Genomic DNA, 21,270 nt, shown 5'->3' on the forward strand with positions numbered 1-21,270 from the left:
CCTGAATTTAAAGATTTTTTCCTACCTGGTCTCGGTGCTTACTGATCGTGTGCCAGACAGTCTCCAGCTGTGGGGGGAGAGGGAATTACCTTCACCGCCATGCTCGGTTCTGCACCCGCTGCCTTTCAGCCACCCTGGGGGCTAAGTCCACGCCGGAAACCGGCTACCGGACCAAAGCACACCTCTGAAGGATATCTGAGATCACCTCAGGAATTCTCGACTGGGGGGGTGGGGGGAGGGACCCTTAGGTATCACCGCAGGAGAGCGGGGCTCAATCTTCTGTAAGGTACATTTTGTTTCTTCTTTGCTGTAATTCTTAACACTATTCTAGTGTGTTGGATAGTGTCCGCATCTGCTAGGAGACAGAGAAATACTGAAGAGCTGAGGTTACTGCAGGGGTATATCTAGAGTATATACCCCTTGAAATCTGACTCCGTCCCCCATCTGCTAGCAGAAGAGCACTTTACCCATTGGTCCTGAGTCCATCTGGCTACACGCTAGGAAAGTAGGGGTTTTAGTAAGTCCCCTCCCAGTCCGCTGCTTTTTTTGGAGTGGACTGGGAGGGAGCCACGTGCACATGGACACCCATGCATTTCTTTTAAAATCTACCTTTTAGCACATCTTCGCTCTGCTTCCATAGAAATGGCAAGGCTGCTACTTGATCTTCCATACATACTTTTACAACTCGTTACTTCCTGGAAAATGCTTTCTGTCAAGACAGCCATTTTGGTCAAGAAGTCCTAAAAAGCTTACTTACTTGATTCCTTTAACTCTTCCCTTAAAACTCAGGCAATATTCCAGGTTGCAATGGTAAGATTCACAGATAGCAAACTAATCGAATGCAACCCTCAGCTTAGGAGTCCCCACGTGTGTGGCTGATTTTATCCTGCTTGTCCTCGGTGAAAGCAAAGTTGCACACCTGTAACACATGATAAATCAGCCACACAATCCCACTTGCATCCCTTTGGTGTTGAAGAATAGCTTGCTATAAAGATTGAGGAGACTCATGCAGTGGATGACTGCCTGTGAAGGCCCATGCATGCTCTCCTAAAAGTCTAATTTTTTACTGAGCTTGGAGACAGTTTTCCTGTCTCAGTGCTATCAGAATGACATCACCCACTTGTGCGGCTGATTTATGTTGCTGTCTACAGATGAGCAGTTTTGTTTATTTCCAAAATCCTAGGCCAAGGCTGTAAAACAAAAATCTGTAAAAACGACCCAAGTCATACAAAATGAGGTATGTTGAAGACCCACCCTTTGCATTGGGAAAACACTAGCTTGCCTTCAATTTACATACAAAATGAGGTATGTTGAAGACCCACACTTTGCATTGGGAAAACACTAGCTTGCCTTCAATTTACTAATTATGTTGGAAAGTTGCTCAACTTTAGGATTTTTTTTCATACAAGCCTTAAATTTGTTGTAGTAGAAATGCTCACATCCCTTGCAAATACTTATACGTCAACTATAATCTTTCTTATTTTTTGTGCATCCAAACTTTAATTTGATTATAGTCTGTAAAGCCCTTGTTCTCCTGTAAAAAGATGTAAAGAGAGGGTGGAGCATACAACAGAGATCTATGTCCTGATGTAAGTATTTACTTGCTGGCTGTAGTTCCAGAGCCAGAGCAGTGCCAACTGGTTTGTTGTGCCTGAGGGAACTTACAAATCTATATATTCTGCACCTCTACCTTCTTTCATCTGCACTGGGCAACCGAACAGCAGTGGGGCAGAAAGGAGAAAGAGCTTGAACACACACACACAGATAAAGAATGTCTCTCTGTAAAGATTCCTGCATCACCATGAGCGATGGGCATAAAATCCCAATAATTGCTTTAGGGACATTTTCTCCACCATTTGTAAGTAAATCTATTTTATATAAATGTTTTAATTGTTATAAAGCAATGCTAAAGAAAAAGCAATAGTTTTGCCTGCTGATCTATGAGACAAGTAAATATGTTTAGATGCAAATCCTTAAATGCCGATTAGATTAACCTTTTAAAGGGATATTGGGCACGGGATATTTTTCACAATAGAAACCCAAACTCTCTTGATTTAGGAAAGAAATGCCAAGTTTCCTTATTGCATTTCAGTAAAAGCCCCTTTAAAATTCATATATCTTCCTTCTGCCCTATGAAATGAGACTTAAAACTTTTTTTTTTAAATTTCCTTTATCAACTGTATTGTCTTGTCCTAGTAAGAATGAATTTGAGAATGTTTGTATTATTTTGAATGTTATACTATACTGTATTGATGTATTTTATAAGATATAAACTGCCTTGGGTCTCATTTGTGAGGGAATAAGGGGTATATAAGCTTAAGAATAGAATAGAATTCAACCTTAAGATATAAATATGAGTTTTCTTGAGCCAATATTAATCTTCTTATGAAGATTCCTTATGTACATAATTTTTCTAGGAGTACAAAATAATTGTTTTACTCATTAATACCCAAACCTGGGGAAGTGTCCTTGTTGCTATCCTTTCTGTACCCTGTAATTTTATTTTATTGTTGTTACTCCTATTTTGTTCATATTTTTCCTTATTATTTTAATCACTTTGGAAGTGATTTTTTAAAGCCATGTATGCACATAAAACCCATTTTATGCATGAAGGTGACTGTTCTAACATTCACCCAGGCTCAGTGTGTGCAAAGAATGCATGTTACCTGATTTCACACCTACTTTTCCATACATTAAGGAGAGGTGTTCCAGGGACGGGGGAGGGGGCAGAGTCGACACTTACACATATTTTTTTTTTATTAAATGTTGCACATAAGTGTATATGCATTAGTTATAACATCTGAAGGGAGATAAAACTCTACATGAGCAAATGTGTGCATGTCTTCTGCCAATGACCTGAGTATTTTCAAAGCATAAGTTTTCTTTAAAATTTTCCGGGGGGTCACGTGGGGCGATGTGCTGAGGCAGACGTGCTCTCCTTCAGCTCTGGGTGCCCTGCCCCCATATCCACTGGCATCGTGAGTCACCGGACAAAACACCTCGTTTTAACACCTGGAGCCGACTTAGCTCATGTCGATTGTTCATTACATGAACAAATCCTCACCCCCGATGGCTGCCCGAGGAGGAAAAAAGGACCGAGAAAAGGAGAAGGGGAAAGCTGCGGATCCCAAAATGGTGGCGGGAGCCGGCGAGCCCGGGCCATCCACGGGAGCGCCGCTCATGGTGGAGTCCTGAGAGAGACCCTGGACACAACCCTGGATGCCAAGTTACCTGACAGAGGTAAAATCGGTGCTGGTGGACCTCGGCCCGCAGATTGACCTCCTCGAGGGGTGGGTCTTGGGGCTGGAGGACCGGGAGGCAGCCCAAACCATGCAGGCAGGAGCTCAGGCGGAGGCCTTAAAAGCCTGTCAAGACAAGTAAGATGACATAGAAAATAGACTCCGGCGAGATAAGCTCCGGTTTCTGGGCCTCCCAGAGGGACTAGATGAGAAGGGCCTGGGGACTTTCTTAGAAGACTGGCTCCCAGAAGCGGTTGGCCTACCGGACATGGGGGGCACTAGACCGAGGATAGCTATTGCTAAAATTCTGAACTCAGCAGACAAACAGCGAATCTGGTTAGCGTACAGAAAATGCCCGGAGCTGCTCTCAGGGCCAAAAAATACGTATCACTCAGGACTATTCAGTTCTGGTCTCGCAACAGCGCAGGAAGTTCTCTCCAGTCTGCTCCAAACTATTTGAGAAAAAAATTAAATCTGCCCTTCACTACCCTGCTATTTTAAAAGTATGGCAAGATGGCACACAACATAGTTTTTCAGATCCGGAGGCAGCCTTAAAATTCCTTCAATCTCCTGGGCCTTAACTGGCATACCCCTAGCAAGAGCATGACTAAGATGGCTGAGGAATGGGGACAGTTTGTTGTTCTGTTTGTCTCCGCTGTTATAAGTTGATTCATCTGCCCCCGGATACAGCTGGCTCAACCGCACTGGGTTACAGCTAAAGGGGAAAATCACTTTGAATGTCACAACCACATTTTTTGGTCTGCGAAGCATGGCTAACAGATGTGTGCTTCCCAGCTCACACCCACATGGCATACAAGCCCTCGGGGGATGGATGGACAGCACGAAATACTAATTGACTCTCTTCACTGTTTGTAATTGTACTGGCCAGGTTGTGCTGGCAAATGCTTGTTGATAGGCTCAGCAGCGGAGGAGACTTTTCAGCAGTGGCTCTGGACGAGTACCTGCAGAGTTAAAGGGAGCAGGGCACCCACGCGCCCCCTTAAGCATGGCTCCTCGACCTGACCCTCTCTCATTAGCGAGGGGGTAGGCCGTATATATTTGTGTCAGATGCTTACAGGGATACAGAGGGCGGGGGTGGGGGAGGGAGATGGATGGAGTTTTTGGGGATGTGTATGGTTATAATCTGGGAATGCTGTATGGGGTATGGGGGGTGTGGGTATTGTGGGTGATGAATGTGACGAATGTATGGGTGGACTTCAGCGAGATTTTGATGTTGGACTTACGCGGCATATCAGGAGGGGAGAGTAGCTGGGACCTCTCTCCTCTGAGATACCTTAGTTTTCTTTCCAGCAAGCATACCTTTAACTCTCAACCTCTATGCCTAAGTTAGTGTCATGGAATGTGCATGGGCTGGGCTCACCTAGCAAACGTAAGAAGGTCGTAACTCACCTAAAGAGACTAAAGGGTACTATTACGTGCTTGCAGGAAATTCACTTGAATGAGACAGAAAACCTTAAACTTAAGAGGGGCTGGTTGGGTGAATGTATCTTTGCAGAGGCTCATAACCGGAAAGCGGGGGTAGCGATTCTCATCAGTAAAACTGCTGACTTTGTTTTGGAGACATCCGTGACTGACCCAGAGGGCAGATATGCCCTTGCGATAGGGAAGTGGCAGGGAACCCAAGTCACAATTTGCTCTGTTTATACCCCCACTGTAAACCCCCAACAATACCTCACTCGGTTTCAGAATATACTGCTGACCCACCGCACAGGTCTGCTGCTAGTAGCTGGAGACTTAAACTCTGGAGAGATCTAATCCAAGGGATGCACGGGGAGGTTCTCAGGGAGAAGGCATAGATCCCTTTTCAACACACTTACGGCTCTTGGATGTGTGGAGGCCCCTTCACCCAACAGAAAGGGATTATACTTTTTACTCACTCCCACACAACTCCTTCTCCAGGATTGACTACATACTTCTGGCGGAGGAGGGTTTTTCTAGGGCCCTCAAGGTGGATATTGAAACTCATGTGATTTCAGATCATTCGCCTATCTCTCTCTCTCTCTCCTTGGGGCTTAGAACACAGGGTAAAGCTCCCTGGCGATTCCCCCAGGACCTTAGAGGGGACAAAGATTTCCAATCTTACTTACAGGATAAATGGCTGGAGTACAAGACTCATAATGCACAACATGTGGAGACCCCCCATTCTGTACTGGGAGGCTGCTAAAGCAGTTCTTCAGGGGGAAATCATAGGATACACTGGGGCCAGATATAAACGTATAGCTAGGGATATATTATAATTGGAGGGTCTTACTAAACAGACTGATGGTTGACACCCCATCAGAGGATAATAGGAAGGCCTATCTGAGTGCCCTTAGCCAACTGAATACGGCGCTTCATATAAGGGCAGGTAAAGCTTTACAGGTGACTCAACATAATTTCTTTAAATTTGGTAACAAAGTGGGAAAGCCTTTGGCTAACTTAATTCGGGCACAACGCCCACGAACAGTGGTAGCTCGAATGCGTCCGAAACAGAAACAATTGGTTACCAAGATGACAGATATTTGTGAAGTATTCCGTGTCTTCTATAATACTCTGTATAAGGCTGACCCGGTTCCTCCTATAGATCGTGAACAGGAGTTTTTCTCTGATATCTCCTTGCCATGTCTCACCTCGACCCAGAGGGAATTTTTAAACCGTCCTATCCAAGCATATGAAGTGGCCCAAATTATAAACACCATGCCCTCTAGAAAATCCCCAGGGCCAGATGGCTTTTCTTACGATTTCTAAAAGATGTTCAGCGTCCAGGTAGCCACCCCCCTGACAAATTTCTACACCATGGGTCTGGCGACAAACTCTTTCCCGACAGATTTTAACAGTGCCCATATAATTCTCCACAAAGCCGGGAAAGACCTCGAAAAACCAGAATCTTACAGACCCATTTCCCTACTGAATAGTGATTTACAAATTTTGGCACGAGTAATGGCAGCGCCTGAATCTGGTCCTACCCCACTTGATCTCGCCGCAGCAAGTGGGCTTTGTCAAAGGATGTAAAGCTGCGAGCCATATTCTGAAACTGATCACAGCCATGAGATTTTGTCAACAGCAGGAGGTATTGGCGGTGGCCATAGGCTTTGATTCAGAGAAAGCTTTTGAGTATCATGGTCATATATTTATTTATTTATTTAATTTATTTAACATTTTTTATATACCGTCGCTTAGATATGGGTTTGGTGGGGAATTTCTGCAATATGTTTGCTTATTATATGATATACCTACTTCACGCATTTTTGTTAATGGGCAATGCTTAGATAAAGTTTTAATACAACGAGGGGTACACCAGGGTTGTCCCTTATCTCCCCTCCTTTATATTCTCACGATTGACCCCCCTCATTCGGAGAATTCAGGCATCCGAGGAGATCCACGGGTTTGAGAGGGCAAGGTACTCGTTTAAAGTGGCGGCATTCGCCGACGATGTTCTGGTGTTTTTAACTCGACCCCGAGCATTGTTGTCCCTACAAGAATGCTTTGGGGTCTTTGCGGGACTAAAAATCAATAGGGATAAATCTGAAGCTCTAGTCATTACAAATAGTGTCCAACAAAATTGAGAGGGAGATTTCCCGCTGCGTTGGCCTTCCAATGAACTCAAATATTTGGGGGTCAGAATCCCGGCTTCGTTAGATACTATCTACTGTTTAAATATAGCCCCCAAACTGCAATACACCCAGGAGGCACTGAAACACTGGCACACCCTGCCACTATCCCTGAAGGGGAGGATTCACCTGTATCAAATGGTAATCTTGCCCAAATGGCTATATATCCTTCAAATGTTACCAATTCGTTTAGCGATTCCAGATGTACAAATTTTACATAAATCTTTCCGGCATTTTTTATGGGGAGGTCGCAAAGCTCGAATACCTTTACAGATGTTGTTTCAACCCTTGTCTGAAGGGGGTTTGGGCTGCCCTAATCTCGCACTGTATATAGCGTATATAGCATGTAACCTGCACCTCATAAGGGATTGGGTCTTCAATACCTCAGATGTTTTATCCGCCCAGCTCTTCACTGCCTGGTATGGGACTCCCTCCTTAAATGGACTTTTACATATGTCGGCGAGACAGGTTCCCCCCACTCTACAGAGTCACCTTTTGGTTGGGACGTGCCGAGCCACATGGGCTAAAGTATGCCGAGTGCTTTGACAGCCACTGGGTATCACACCCCTGTCACTCATAGTTAACAATCCATTTTTCCCCCCAGGTACGGGCCTCTCTCCCTTTTCAAGATGGCAGGGAAAAGGTCTCAGTTATCTTCACCAATTATTTCACCCTGTCACTGGGGTACTACATTCCTTCTCAGACCTCCAATCTCAATACTCCCTCCCTAGGGAGGATTTTTATGCTTTTTTGCAAACTATGCAACGACATACCACCCATTGGCGGGATGTCCAAAGAAATAGCACATTTACTGACTTGCTTTCAGGAGCTGCTCCTAAACACCCTAAGATCTCTGGATATTACGTAGAATTGAGGACTAAAGGTTACGACCATAGTCATATGATGGCACTTTTTGCAAAATGGAGTCTCTGGCAGGCTTTTTCTCTCTCCTACAAGGATTTTATATAAGTGTTTTCTCAGATAAAAGCATTTACAACCAATGAAAACTTACGGGAAACCCAGTTTAAATTTTTATGGCAGGGGTTCCTTACACCTGAGCAGGCTTTTAGATTTGGCCTTAGTGACTCCCCCAATTGTAAAAAATGCGACCGTACGGCGGGCTCTTATTACCATGTGTTTTGGGAATGTCCTCACATTCAATTGTTTTGGCGGGAGGTACAGCGCTTTTGCACGTCTCTATGGAAGAAGGCACTTCCCTTAGACCCACAATTGTGGTTGATAGGGTCCACTACCTTGCTCCCACCACCTAGATCCAAGAATTTATTACACTTTCTTGCTAAGGTGGCAGTAATCGGGAAAAAAAGCTATCGTAATCAAATGGTTAGATAAAGCGGCCCCGGACGTAGACCAGTGGTTTACACAGATGTTAAGGCTCTGTACACACGAAGTTTACATCCTACACCATCAACAAACTTCCACGTCAGCAGAGGACGAAGAGGTGTGGACTCCCTTTTTATTCTACTTGCGCCCGTCCCCCTCCACTTAATATATGAGTTGGACAGATTTTGTCTACCGGATTCTTTATTATAACCTTTTAGCCCATAGGACGGGTGGGGCGTTCTTGGGATCATGATAACCCATGATGATCACACATACCCACACATGTCTTTGTTTTTGTTCAGTTTTTGCTGCTGTTTTTGTTAACTATTTCTGTTTTCATGGATACATGGATCATACCCACCCCTGCTCATGGAGGTACAGCTGCATTACCCATTCCCATCATTTACTTACCAATTAACCAATCTATCAGTATTTCTCCGGATTGTTTACTGATAAATTGGCTTAACAATATACACCCCAAGAGGGGGGGGGGGGGAGGGGAAGGGGAACAATGAGAGAGGTTTCTGTTGGGAATGTTAGGCCGGTTGCCTACTCTCGATGGTTATGTACTACTTGCAAACTTTGCTGTGTTTCTTTCTTTGCAATTATTGTCACTGTTGTTTGTACCTCGCAAGTTTCCTGTTGTACGGCTGGTTATGTATTATTTGGCAGATATGTAATATTGATGGCTTATATGCTATGTATATCTCCTACACAGAAATTCAATAAATATAATTACAAAAAAAAAAAAATTTCCACCAGGGAAATTAAAGTAATGGTAGAGTGGTGTGTGTGGGGGGGGGGGGGGGGGGGGGGGGTGTCAGAGAGAGTGGGTGGAGTGGAAGGAGATTCAAGGTATACAGAGGTACCTTTTTAAATTACAAGGGGGTGCAGTTTGAGACTAGGGACAGCACCTAGGCTGTAAGACCTAACATTTTTTTTAACAACTTTGGCTACCTGGGGGGGGGGGGGGGGGGAGGGAGTTGGTAGAGGGGTTTCACTAGATTCCCACCAATTTCACTACTACTGAGGGGGGAGGAAGAGCCTTTAAAAGATGATGGCCACTGGATATGGGCTCATCATCACACGGGATCACTTTGCTGTGTTATTTTTCCAGTGGTATTTACTGCTGGAAAAAATCGTCAGCACCAGTACATATACCCCTGCAGGAAAAAATCGTCAGCACCAGTACATATACCCCTGCAGGAAGCTCTGCTCTTCAGTATTTCTCTGTCTCCATAGCAGTTCAGAACTCTATACATGCTTGCACAGCGTTAGAGTATTCAAACCAAAGAAAATTCCAAACAAGAAGTAATCTTACCTCTACAGATGAGCCCTGTTCTCCTGCGGTGATACCTACGGGTCCCTCCCTCAGTTGAGAATTCCTGAGGTGATTTCTGAGATCCCTCAGAGGTAGGCCTCGGTCCAGCACCCGGTTCCTGGCATGGTCTTAACCCCCAGCAACGGGAGCGGCTGAGAGGCAGTGGGTGCAACACCGAACGCTGCGGTGAAGGTACTTTTCCCTCTCCCCCCGCAGCCGGAGACCGCCCGGAGCGAGACTGGAAATGCCGAGACAAGGTAAGGTAGAAAACTTTCTAAAAGTCTCCGGTCTCTGAGGCTCAGAAAGCCACACAGATCGCCAGCCAGCATCTGTGCTATCGGGTTGATCAGCCCTGTCCGGGCTAGACCCCAATCCGATACAAGGATCCTCCCACGTGGAGACCCTCCGAGGTGGTCGCCATATTGTTCACGTGGTCGCCAACGCCATTTCCCCTTGATCGCCTTCCTGTCTGCCTAACTGAGCCGTGCGCACAGAGGCGAGCTGGGCGCACAACTTACTTGTGCACACATCGGCGCACGCATAAGTGCCGTGCACACAGTGACATGCACGAGGGGGCTGGGCGCACAGCCACACACTCAACGGTGCTGGGCGCATAAGTTAAGTCTGTGCGCACAGCAGCACACGCATCTTAGTGAGCGCACATTCTGGCCTACACGCACATCTTCGGCGCACCCGGAGCGCATAACTAAGCCTCCCGGTGCGCGCATTAAACGCACAGACTGGGGCTTTCTGTGATCCTAGGCGCACAAACCATGGCACCACCACCCAAGAAGGTCAAGGCACAAGCCTTCTGCCCAGCCTGCCACTTAAGAGCTGCGCAGCATGAAGAGGCCACGGCCCTGTGCCGACAGTGCGAGGATGCTCTGGGAGAACCAGGTCAATGCCCTCCCCAGCCAGTACAGGAATCCAGATCCACCGATGGTACATTGGACCTCTCCACCCCCAGCGCGAGCCTCCCTCAAATGGGGCTCCCTGGGGACGCAGCGGCTTTCAATTTAGACCCAGGATCCTTTTCCTGGGTAGAATTCTTTAAAGGTCTACACATCTTTGTTTACATGCAACCGGTGCCACCGATGACACAGCCTCCACCAGAGGACCCTAACCTCCCAGGGCCCTCTAGGCCCCCCAGAGACGTGCCTCCCCCAGCCAAAAGCCTCACCATAGGGGACACGGACATCTCAGATGAAGATCAAGAATCCCTGGAGGAAGGGGAAATCCCCCCTGGAACGGAACCTTACTGAACCATGAGGTGTTTTTTCTCCAAAGACATGGCTCTAAGCTTGAAGGAGCTCGCCATCCCAGGCACTAGTGCCAAAGGGGAACCAAAGATGAACCCTCTCCTAGAGGGACTCCGTCAGGCCTCCCACCATTTCCCTCTGCTGCAAGCCGTACAACAGCTGATCGACCTAGAATGGGATGCTCCAGAGGCCAGTTTCAAAGGTGGACGGGCCATTGAAGCCCTCTACCCACTGGAACCCTCAGCCAAAGATCTCCTGGTGTTCCCCAAAGTAGATGGGGAACACCAGGAGATCGCGCAGATGTGATTGCGCAGACCCCATCTGCGCAATCACTTTGTGATTGCGCAGATGGGGTCTGCGCAATCACAAAGCGCACTACCATCCCAGTCGAGGGAGGAGCGGCACTCAAGAATGCCCAGGACAGACGTCTGGAATCCATCCTTAAACAGTCATTCGACGTATCAGCTATGTCACTTTAGATTGTTGCCTTCTGTGCCGTGGTGACACACGCCTGCTTATCCATGACCAGGAATGCTGCCACACCCATCGAAGCACTAGAACCAGCGGTATCCTTCCTCACGGATGCGATCTCTGACCTGGTACGCACCTCAGCCAGGGGCATCTCATCCATAGTGGCAGCCAAAAGGCAACTCTGGCTCTGAAGTTGGTCAACCGACACGACTTCCAAGATGAAACTCACGAGGATGCCCTTTAAAGGAGCCCTCCTATTCGGAAGCGAACTGGAGAAATTAGCAGACAAATGGGGCAAGTCTCCAGTACCTTGGCTACCGGAGGACAAGAACAGAAGAGGCCAATGCCCCTCTCCCCAAGTATCTAAGGGCAGAGGATCACAGCGTTTTAGACCTTACAAAAGTACATATCAAGCACCTCGCTCCACAGGCAGGGGCCAGCCCTTTCGAAGCAAACACAACAAGAGGGGAGCTGGCTCTGGTCCAGGCCCCAGCTGCACCCCACAATGAGAATCAGCCAACCCATCCACAGGAAGAAGCCATAGGGGGCAGGCTTGTGCTATTCTACCAAAGATGGGTCGAGATAACATCGGACAAGTGGGTCCTAACCATCATTCGAGAGGGATACTATCTGGACTTCCACAGCATACCTCCGGACAAATTTATGAAATCTCCTTGCCACGCCCCCTCCAAGAGGATGACAGTGGAAACCACACTGGCCAAATTGCTCGCCTTGAAGGCCATAATGCCGGTGCCCATGCAACAACAAAATACTGGGCACTATTCCATCTATTTTATTGTCCTCAAGAAAGAGGGAACGTTCCAGCTCATCCTGAACCTCAAGTCTGTTAACCGCTACCTGAGGATACCACACTTCTGCATGGAAACCCTGCGTTCGGTCATAAGAGCGATACAGCCGGGAGAATTCCTTACATCTCTGGACCTGTCAGAAGCATACCTGCACATCCCGGTCCATCACGAGCATCAGCGCTTCCTGTGCTTCGCGATCCTGGACCACCACTACCAGTTCCGGGCACTACCCTTCGGGCTCACCACAGCCCCTCGGACGTTCACCAAAATTATGGTTGTAATAGTGGCAACACTGAGGAAAGAGGGAATCCTCATACACCCATATCTGGACGATTGGCTAATCAGGGCAAAATCTCCAGAGGAAAGTCATCAAGCAACCACCAGAATCAAGACTCTACTGGAGAACCTCGGGTGGGTTGTCAACACAAACAAGAGCTGTCTGCAGCCCTCCCAATCTCTAGAATACCTGGGAGACTGGTTTGACACCAGACAAGACAAGGTCATTCTTCCTCCTACAAGGAGAAGAAAACTGACGAACCAATTGCGAAACCTGCTAACAAGTTTTTGCCTCAAAATATGGGACTACCTCCAAGTCCTCGGCCTCATGACATCAACCCTGGAAGTGGTCCCATGGGCAAGAGCTCACATGCGACCACTACAGTGCTCCCTACTGTCACGGTGGAACCCGATGTCCCAGGACTAATCTGTTTGCCTCCAGCTCCCGGAGGAGGTGTGGAACCAGCTCCAATGGTGGCTACAAGAAGACCATCTGAGCAAGGGAGTAAGGCTATCCCCACTGACCTGGACCTTGCTCACCACAGACGTGAGTCTACGAGGGTGGGGAGCCCACTACCAGGAACTGATGGCCCAGGGGCAATGGGACAAGGAAATGTCGGGATGGAATATCAACCGATTGGAAGCCCAGGTAGTCAGACTAGCCTGCATACGGTTCAGTCACAGACTCCAAGGCAAATCTGTCAGAGTCATGTCAGACAACGCCACAACAGTTGTCTATATCAACCGCCAGGGAGGAACCAGAAGCCAACAGGTGTCCCTGGAAATAGATCCCCTAATGGCATGGGCGGTAGCAAACCTACAAGGGATCTCAGCCGCCCACATCACGGGAAAAGACAACATCACGGCGGACTACCTCAGCAGAGAATGTCTCGCCCCAGGGGAATGGATGCTGTCGACCACAGCCTTCCAGTTGATAGTAAGCCTAGCAACCCAGTCCAACGCCCATTCCCAACTTCTTCAGTTGCAGATGAGAACCACAATACCAAGGGATCGATGCCCTCGTCCAAACCTGGCCACAGGAGGACCTGCTATACTCCTTCCCCCTGTAGCCACTACTGGGCGGGATCATCCGCAAGATAGAACACCACAGGGGGCTAGTACTTCTAGTGGCCTCGGACTGGCCAAGAAGGCTGTGGTATGCAGACATGTGAAGACTCATGACAGGGAGCCCTCTCCTTCTACCTCCACACAGCGATCTGCTCCAGCAAGGCCCGATCCTCCACGAAGACCCAACTCGATTCTCTCTTATGGTCTGGCCCTTGAGAGGACACGCCTGAAGAAGAGTGGATACTCGAGGACGGCGATTGACACCTTGCTCCGAGCACTCAAGTTCTCCACATGGCTGACCTACATACGAATATGGAGAATATTCGAAGCCTGGTGCGAAGACCGCGACATCCGTCCGTGGACAGTCAAAATTCCCACGATCCTGGAATTTCTGCAGGACAGATTACAGAAGGGGTTGTCTCTTAACTCCAGCAAGGTTGAGATGGCTGCGTTGACCTGCTTCGGAGCCAAAGTGGAAGGCACCAGTCTAGCATCTCATCCGGATGTCTCCCAGTACCCCTATGGAACCTCAATTTAGTACTAGATTTCCTAATGGGAGCCTCCTTCAGACCTATCTGAGGTCTGTCCCTATGACTCCTAACCTTGAAGATGGTATTCCTAGTGGCAATATGTTCAGCCGGCTGCATCTCCGAACATCAAGCACTATCCTGCCGAGAGCCGTTCCTTAGGATCACACCGGGATCCATACAGCTACTGCATGGTCCCCTCCTTCCTCCCAAAAGTGGTTTCTCACTTCCATCTGTTATGATATCGAGGTGTTTGGTGGATTCTCAGGGGCAACAGTGATGTTGTCTCCTATGGAGAGGAGCCCTGTAGGGAGACTGATGCACCGGGCTAGACTCAGTAGCACAGACACAGAGAGAGTTTCTTTTATTGTACAGCTAGGATGACCACCAGAGGTGGCAGTAGAGAGCAGGTTAGCTGGTAGCAGTCTGTAATCCATGGCGAGGGATACCCGTCCCACAATGGTGGTGTAAGGCCCGATGCAGATGTCCAGTAAGGCACTGTAGGAGAGACAGACTGGCAGATGTTAAACACACTCCCATATAGCTGAGTAGATAGAGTCCCAATGAGCAGTAGAGTAGATAGGTGTTAGCAGTCCATGGTCCACGGCAGAGGAGACCCATTCCACAATGGTGGTGTAGGCCTGATGCAGAGAGGTAGCGAGGAACTGATGAGAGACAGACTGGTAGAAGTTGTACTCACTCTCTGTAGCTGATAGGTGGATTTCCAGCAGGTTGAAGAATGGAGCAGGCACCAGGAAAGACACACAGATCCTTGAGGAGTGAGTACCTGTAAGAGGATAGGTACCTTTAAATAAGCAGAGGGCCCCCGAGGAGTGGGTACCCAGGTTAGACAACCCCGAAGGGTGACTTCCAGCAGAGTAGAAGTGGCAGAGCAGCTTCAGACTGGAGCGAGTCCAATCTGTTGCTAACTCGGCGAGAGTCAGTAAATGGGCAAACTTTTGAATATGGAAGCAGTGACGTCACTTGAGGGGGACGCCCCTGAGATTCGCGCCAACATGGCTACAAGACATGAGGCATGCGCGTGCGCGCCTCCTAGGAGGCCTCAGGTCAACATGGTGGGTCGCCACGCCAGAGCCGCTCCGGGGAAGCCGGAGGGTGCGGCAAGGAGACGCTACGGACGCCATTATCCCGAGGCTGGTGGAGAAGGCTGAAATAGAGGTGAGGCATGGTGGGCAAAGCCATCTAAGACCGATGGACGCAACAGTACCCCTCTTCAAAGGGCCTCCTCCAGACCCCCTACCTGGTCTTGGTTTCCGAGCATATGCATGATGATACTGGTTCAGCATCTCTTTGTCCAAAATGTTAGACATCTGTTCCCACGAGTTATTTTCTGGTCTAAAGCCCTCCCATGACAGGAGATATTCCCATATTCTGCCTCTCTTCCGTACATCAAGAATAGCATCTACTTTGTACTCGAGGTCCTCTTCTGTGTCAACAGGAGGGGGATCTGGTGTCTTGGTGCTGAATTTGTTGAGTATGAGCAGTTTCAGTAATGAGACATGAAACACGTTATGGATCTTCATTGCTGGAGGAAGTTTGAGACTGTAGGAGAGATTTCCCAGATGTTGGAGGATAGAGAATGGTCCGACATAGCGTGGAGCGAAGCGAGCAGATGGCAACTTCAATCTAAGGTGCTTCGTAGACAAGCAATCTATGGTGCTTCATAGACAACCAGACCTTATCACCAGGCTTAAGTTCAGGAGCCTTGCCATGATGCATGTCATAGTCTCATTTTGCTCGAATTCCAGCTTTGATGAGCATATCCTTTGTCTTCTTCCAAAGATGTTGAATTTCATCAGCAGTGGCTTGTGCTGCCAGGGATGATACTGAAAGCGGAAGTGGCAAAGGTGGTGAAGGTAGTCGTCCATATACTGAATGGTGTTGATCCAGTAGATGTTGCTGGATGAGAGTTGATGGAATACTCAGCCCATGGTAGAAGTTCAGCCCAGTCATTCTGGCGTGAAGAGACATAGGCTCTGAGGAACTGTTTGAGGATATGGTTCATCCTCTCAGTTTGGCCATTGGATTGAGGATGGTAAGATGAAGTGAAGTCGAGAGTGATATCGAACTTCTTACAAAGAGCCTTCCAGAATGTGGCTGTGAATTGTATGCCTCTATCTGAGACTATGTGCTTGGGTATTCCGTGCAGATGGAATATGTGACTGATGAAGAGCTTTGCAAGTTCGCTGGCAGATGGTAAGCCAAGAAGCGCCACAAAGTGAGCCATTTTTGAGAATCTATCCACCGTTATCCAGATAGTATTGTTGCCCCCGGAGATGGGTAAGTCCACCACGAAGTCTGTGGCAATATGAGTCCAGGGCTCATCCGGTATGGGTAAAGGTTGTAGTTGGCCCCAAGGATGACCGGGCGGATGCTTTTGTCTAGCACAGATAGTACAGGCCGCTACATAAACGAAGGCGTCTTCTCTCATCGACGGCCACCAGTAGAATTTTTGCAGCTTTGCCAGGGTTCTCCGTTAACCAGGATGTCCAGGCAATTTAGAGTCATGAGCCCATGCTAGTATTTCCTTCTGGAGTTTGGCAGGCACAATCGTCTTGCCCACAGGTACTGGGTGCGTGGCTGAAAGAATTACTCTCTCAGGTTCAATGATGTGTTACGGAGCTCAGGCACATCTTCAGATAGGAATGAGCGTGATAGGGCATCCGCTCTGACATTTTTATCTCCAGATCGGTACTTTAAGATGAAATTAAACCTGTTAAAGAACAGGGACCACCTCGCCTGTCTATGGTTGAGGCGCTGGGCGTGACGAAGGTATTCTAGATTTTTATGGTCAGTAAAAACCATAATCTGGTATTGAGCACCCTCGAGCCAGGGTCTCCACTCTTCAAACGCCATCTTTATTGCCGACAATTCTTTATCTCCGGTTCCATAGGTCCTCTCAGCCGGTGTGAATCGTCTGGAGAAGAAGGAACATGGCCGCAGGATCTTGGAGTCACTGGTTTGACTTAATACAGCCCCCACTCCAACATCAGAGGCATCCACCTCGACAATAAAGGGGCATATAGGATCCAGGTGATGGAGACATGGCTTGCTGGAGAAAGTGTCCTTGTTACGACTGTCGCTGCCTGATGTCTCCACTCCTCCCTCCTTATCTCTCTGGCAACGCCTCCTGCAGTTGACGGACATTTGGCTGCCTTGGAATCTGCCTGCCATCCTCTCCGGCATCCCCGGTCCAGCTTGGGCGCTGCCTCCCGCCATGCTGTCCAATTGCCTTAGGGCCCTGCTTCAAGTACCTTCTTTGGTACGAACCTCAGGAGCATCCCCCTGTGATGACTTCACGAATCCTGGATACAAATAGCCTACGCGATTGCTAGCCATCGAAATAGCAAAGGTTTCCTAACAGATGGGACTCACTCTCCGCACTTAGCTACTCTGCCTCCACTTTGGACTACTCTATTTGGGGTACCCGCTCCTCAGGGGCCTCTCTCTCTCCTCTCTTTCAGGTCGCTCTCTGGAATCGGTACTCGCTCCTCGAGGGCCCATGTTCCTGGACTCGCTACCTGGACTTCTCTTCTGCCTGGAAGACACCACTGCCTATACCATCTGTGAGTTACCATCTACTTCTCTCAGAGCTGTTCCCTGGAACCAGGTACTCGCTCCTCGAGGGCCTGCCTTTACTTCAGCTCCTGTGCTCCATACCGAGAGACCGCTGTGTGAGTACTATACCAACGAGGCTCTATTCCTGAACCCTGCATATATTGCTTGTACTCACGATCTCAGTTTCTCTCCACTACAGCACAGCCATTGTGGGATCGCTGTTCCAGAGCCTGAGGGACTACAAGCCCAGCCAGGCTACATTCCTACTCACTATCGCCACCTCTGGTGGTTCCTCAATACTGTTTAATAAAAAATCTAACTGTGTGTGTGTCCTAAGGCTGAGCCTGACCTGTGGCCCCTCACGGGACTTACCCCCGTGGATGTGGTCAGCAGCCACAGAGTCCAGGGGTCCACCCAAAATCCTTACAAACAATAATAGTCCTTCAGCTTTTGAAAAGTGGTGACAGCATCTGTAGACCAATTGGCAATATTAGCACCTTTATTTGTCAGAGCTGTTAAAGGCACAGGTAGTGAGGATTGGTTTTTAATGAAGGTTCAATAGTAATTTGTGAATCCCAGGAACCTTCTGAGAGCCTTTATACCAGTAGGTTGGGACCATTTCTGAATGCTCTCCAGCTTTTGTGGGTCCATTTGGAACCCCTTGTTAGACACGATGTACCCTAGGAACGGTACAGACTCCTTGTGGAATTCGCATTTGGACAGCTTAGTGTACAGACAGTTCTCCTGCAGTCTTTGTAACACTCTCTTGACATCCATAATGTGCGTATTCAGATCTTGAGAGAAGATTAGGATATCTTCCAAATAGATAACGACACATTGGTAGAGTAAGTCGCGCAGGATGTCGTTCATCATGTTTTGGAAGACAGCTGGGGCGTTGCATAAGCTGAAGGGCATCACCAAATACTCAAAGTGTCCGTCCCTGGTGTTAAAAGCTGTCTTCCATTCGTCCCCTGAACGAATGCGGTCAAGGTTATACTCTCCTTTAAGATCCAGCTTGGAGAAGATCCTAGCCTCTTGTAGGCGGTCAAACAGCTCAGAGATGAGTGGTAAGAGATAGTGGTCCTTGACCGTGATCTCATTTAGACCACGATAATCAATGCATGGACATAGGGTTCCATCCTTCTTCTCCACAAAGAAAAACCCTGCTCCTGCAGGAGACTTGGATGGCCTTATGAAACCTTTTTGTAGATTCTCTTGGACGTATTCCGTCATTGCTTTATTTTCCAGCACCGAGAGGGGGTATACTCTTCCCTTGGGTGGTTCGGTATTCAGTTTCAAGTTGATCACATAGTCATAAGATCTATGTGGAGGAAGTATATCAGTGGCTTCTTTAGAGAACACATCTTGAAATGATGTGTATTGAGATGGTAACCCAGGCATCAACGGAATTGTAGGAATACAGGGTAGTGGTGAAACTTCCTTCAGGCATTTGCCATGACAATCTGGGCCCCAACGTGAAAGCTCCAGTGTAGCTCAGTTGAATTGAGGCATGTGCTTTTGTAGCCATGGTAACCTGAGTACTAAGGGGTGCATAGCCTTTTCGAGCACGAAGAAGGAAATGTATTCCATATGAAGAGCTCCAGTCCTTAAACTGACCGGTTCCATTTGTAGGGTTACTTCACCTGGTAAGGGCTCCCCATTAATAGAGGATAACAGAAGCGGAGGCTTCATAGTCGTAGTGGGGATTCGAAGATGTTCCACTAGACATCTCAGTATAAAATTCCCTCCTGCCCCGAAGTCCACTAGGGCAAGAGTCTGGAATTCAAGTGGTCCATTTATCAAAGAGACTGGCAAAGAGAGTGGAGGAGAAGGAGCAGGACTTAGGTCTGCCTGTTTCCCAGACAAATAGGGCATGTTTTTACCGCATGGCCTGCTTGACCACAGTTCATGCAGAGGCCTAATCTTCTCCGCAGTCTTCTCTTCTTAGAAATCAGGTGACTACGGACAGTTGCATAGGTTCTTCTTTGCCAGTAACCACTTTAGACTGAATAGGCTTAAGTAAAGTCTTGACTCGGATTTTTCCCTGGCTAGGCCTCGTGAAACCTTTAACCTCTTGAACCTTATCCTGAAGTCATTGGTCAATTCTTGTGGCTAACTTCATCAGGTCCTCTAATGTCTCAGGCATTTCTCGAGCCACCAATTCATCTTTCAGTTGGGAGTTCAGGTCTTCAAAGAAAAGAGTCTTCAGGCATCTCGAGTCCCAGTTCAGCTCTGAAGCCAAAGTCTTAATCTTGATGGCCAAGTCTGGTAAAGGTTTATTACCTTGCTGTAGATGAACCAATGTGGATCTTGTGACTGTGTACCTGGTAGGGGTGTGCATTCGTTTTCGCCATATCGGCAATCCACAACGTATATGTCACTTTTCGTTATATTTGTGGGGAGGCGAAACACATCGCGACGCCCCACGAATATAACTTATCATCCGTTTAATGCATTGCGTGGAATGATTTCACAAAATGTCAGCGCTCATACCCTGCATTCTGGTATCCGTGCCAACTGTGACTCACAGGAAAGGGTCGGACAGATTGGCATGGATACCGGAATGCAGCGTATCAGCGCTGACATTTTGTGAAATGCACTGAATACAGCAAATCGCGCTGTCATTCAGTGCTCTGTGAGGAATTTACTAATCAGCCAGCACTATATATACATCAGCATGAGGTGTGCCACGCACTTTCTTTGCAGGGGTGGTGTGGGGAGGTGGGCTTTGTGGAAGGAGGCTGCACTGAGAGCAATTTTGGCTAGTTAGGAAAGAGGAAAACAGATTTTGATTCTTAATTTGGCTGCAGTATCTGTGCCAGCTAGCCCTGTTTGTGTTTTTTTGAAGCAGTTTATTATTTAGGTGATCTGAGACGCTGTGCCAGGGAGAGAAGCTGCTAGCAGTGCCATTTGTTTTCATTCACCCTGTGGGCTAGTCTGCAAGCAAGCACCATTTGGGTGTTGTGGCTGGGAGAGATATATTTTCATCCATTTTCCTGGTATGCCAACAATTCCAGCTTTTTAAAACTAAGTTTGTTTAATTCAAGTCACTCAGTCTCTCTGTGTACTGGGCTTCAGTGGGCAGTGGGTAGTTTAACAGATTGAACTTTATTATTGGGATGGTCTGTGCAGTCAAGTGCCCAGTCTGCCTCTTTTGTACTTACAAGCAAGCTGCGTGTGTATGCACACCACACATGTTACATTAGTGCATAACAAGGCACCGTGACAGTGGGCAATGGGTAGTTTATCAGACTGAACTTTATTATTGGGACGGTCTGTGCAGTCAAGTGCCCAGTCTGCCTCTTTTGTGCTTACAAGCAAGCTGCGTGTATGTGCACACCACACACGTTACATTAGTGCATGGCAAGGCACCGTGACAGTGGGCAGTGGGTAGGCACTAGGCAGTGACATTAAATCCATAATGTCAGGGAAAGCTAGATGTAGTCGAGTGATTGGGACTGGCAGAGGAGACACTTCAAAAGACACTAGTGCCACTCCCCCATTAAAGTTAAAAAGGCACCTGTCGCAAGCTAAACTCTTCTTAGGGGCAGGCAGTTCCATCCATGATGCATCGCCATAGCCACCACCTATTTCTGGCCCTGTAGTTTGGAGGTGAGGAAAGGAGAGGCTGAGTCATGCTAGACAAAATGTCGACACCCAAAAGCAGCAGGGGGACAGAAGTCTTGACTAACACTTAGGGGTAGATTTTCATAGGGTTATGCACCCAAACCCCCCTGCATGCGCCAAGCCTATTTTGCATAGGCTCGGC

General features: G+C 47.9%; 1 protein-coding gene across 1 annotated transcript in view; it reads left to right on the top strand.

The window, feature by feature from the left end:
- Positions 1-1,599: 1,599 nt before the first annotated feature.
- Positions 1,600-21,270, top strand: part of LOC115090540 (aldo-keto reductase family 1 member C1 homolog) — a 117,055-nt gene continuing 97,384 nt past the window's right edge. The window contains exon 1 of the mRNA XM_029599763.1: positions 1,600-1,858. Within this exon, the coding sequence (XP_029455623.1) occupies positions 1,772-1,858 (87 nt within the window). The 5' untranslated portion in view covers positions 1,600-1,771. The remainder of the gene's footprint in view (positions 1,859-21,270) is intronic.

This window comes from Rhinatrema bivittatum, chromosome 4 (genome assembly GCF_901001135.1).
Source record: "Rhinatrema bivittatum chromosome 4, aRhiBiv1.1, whole genome shotgun sequence".
Classification (NCBI taxonomy): domain Eukaryota; kingdom Metazoa; phylum Chordata; class Amphibia; order Gymnophiona; family Rhinatrematidae; genus Rhinatrema; species Rhinatrema bivittatum.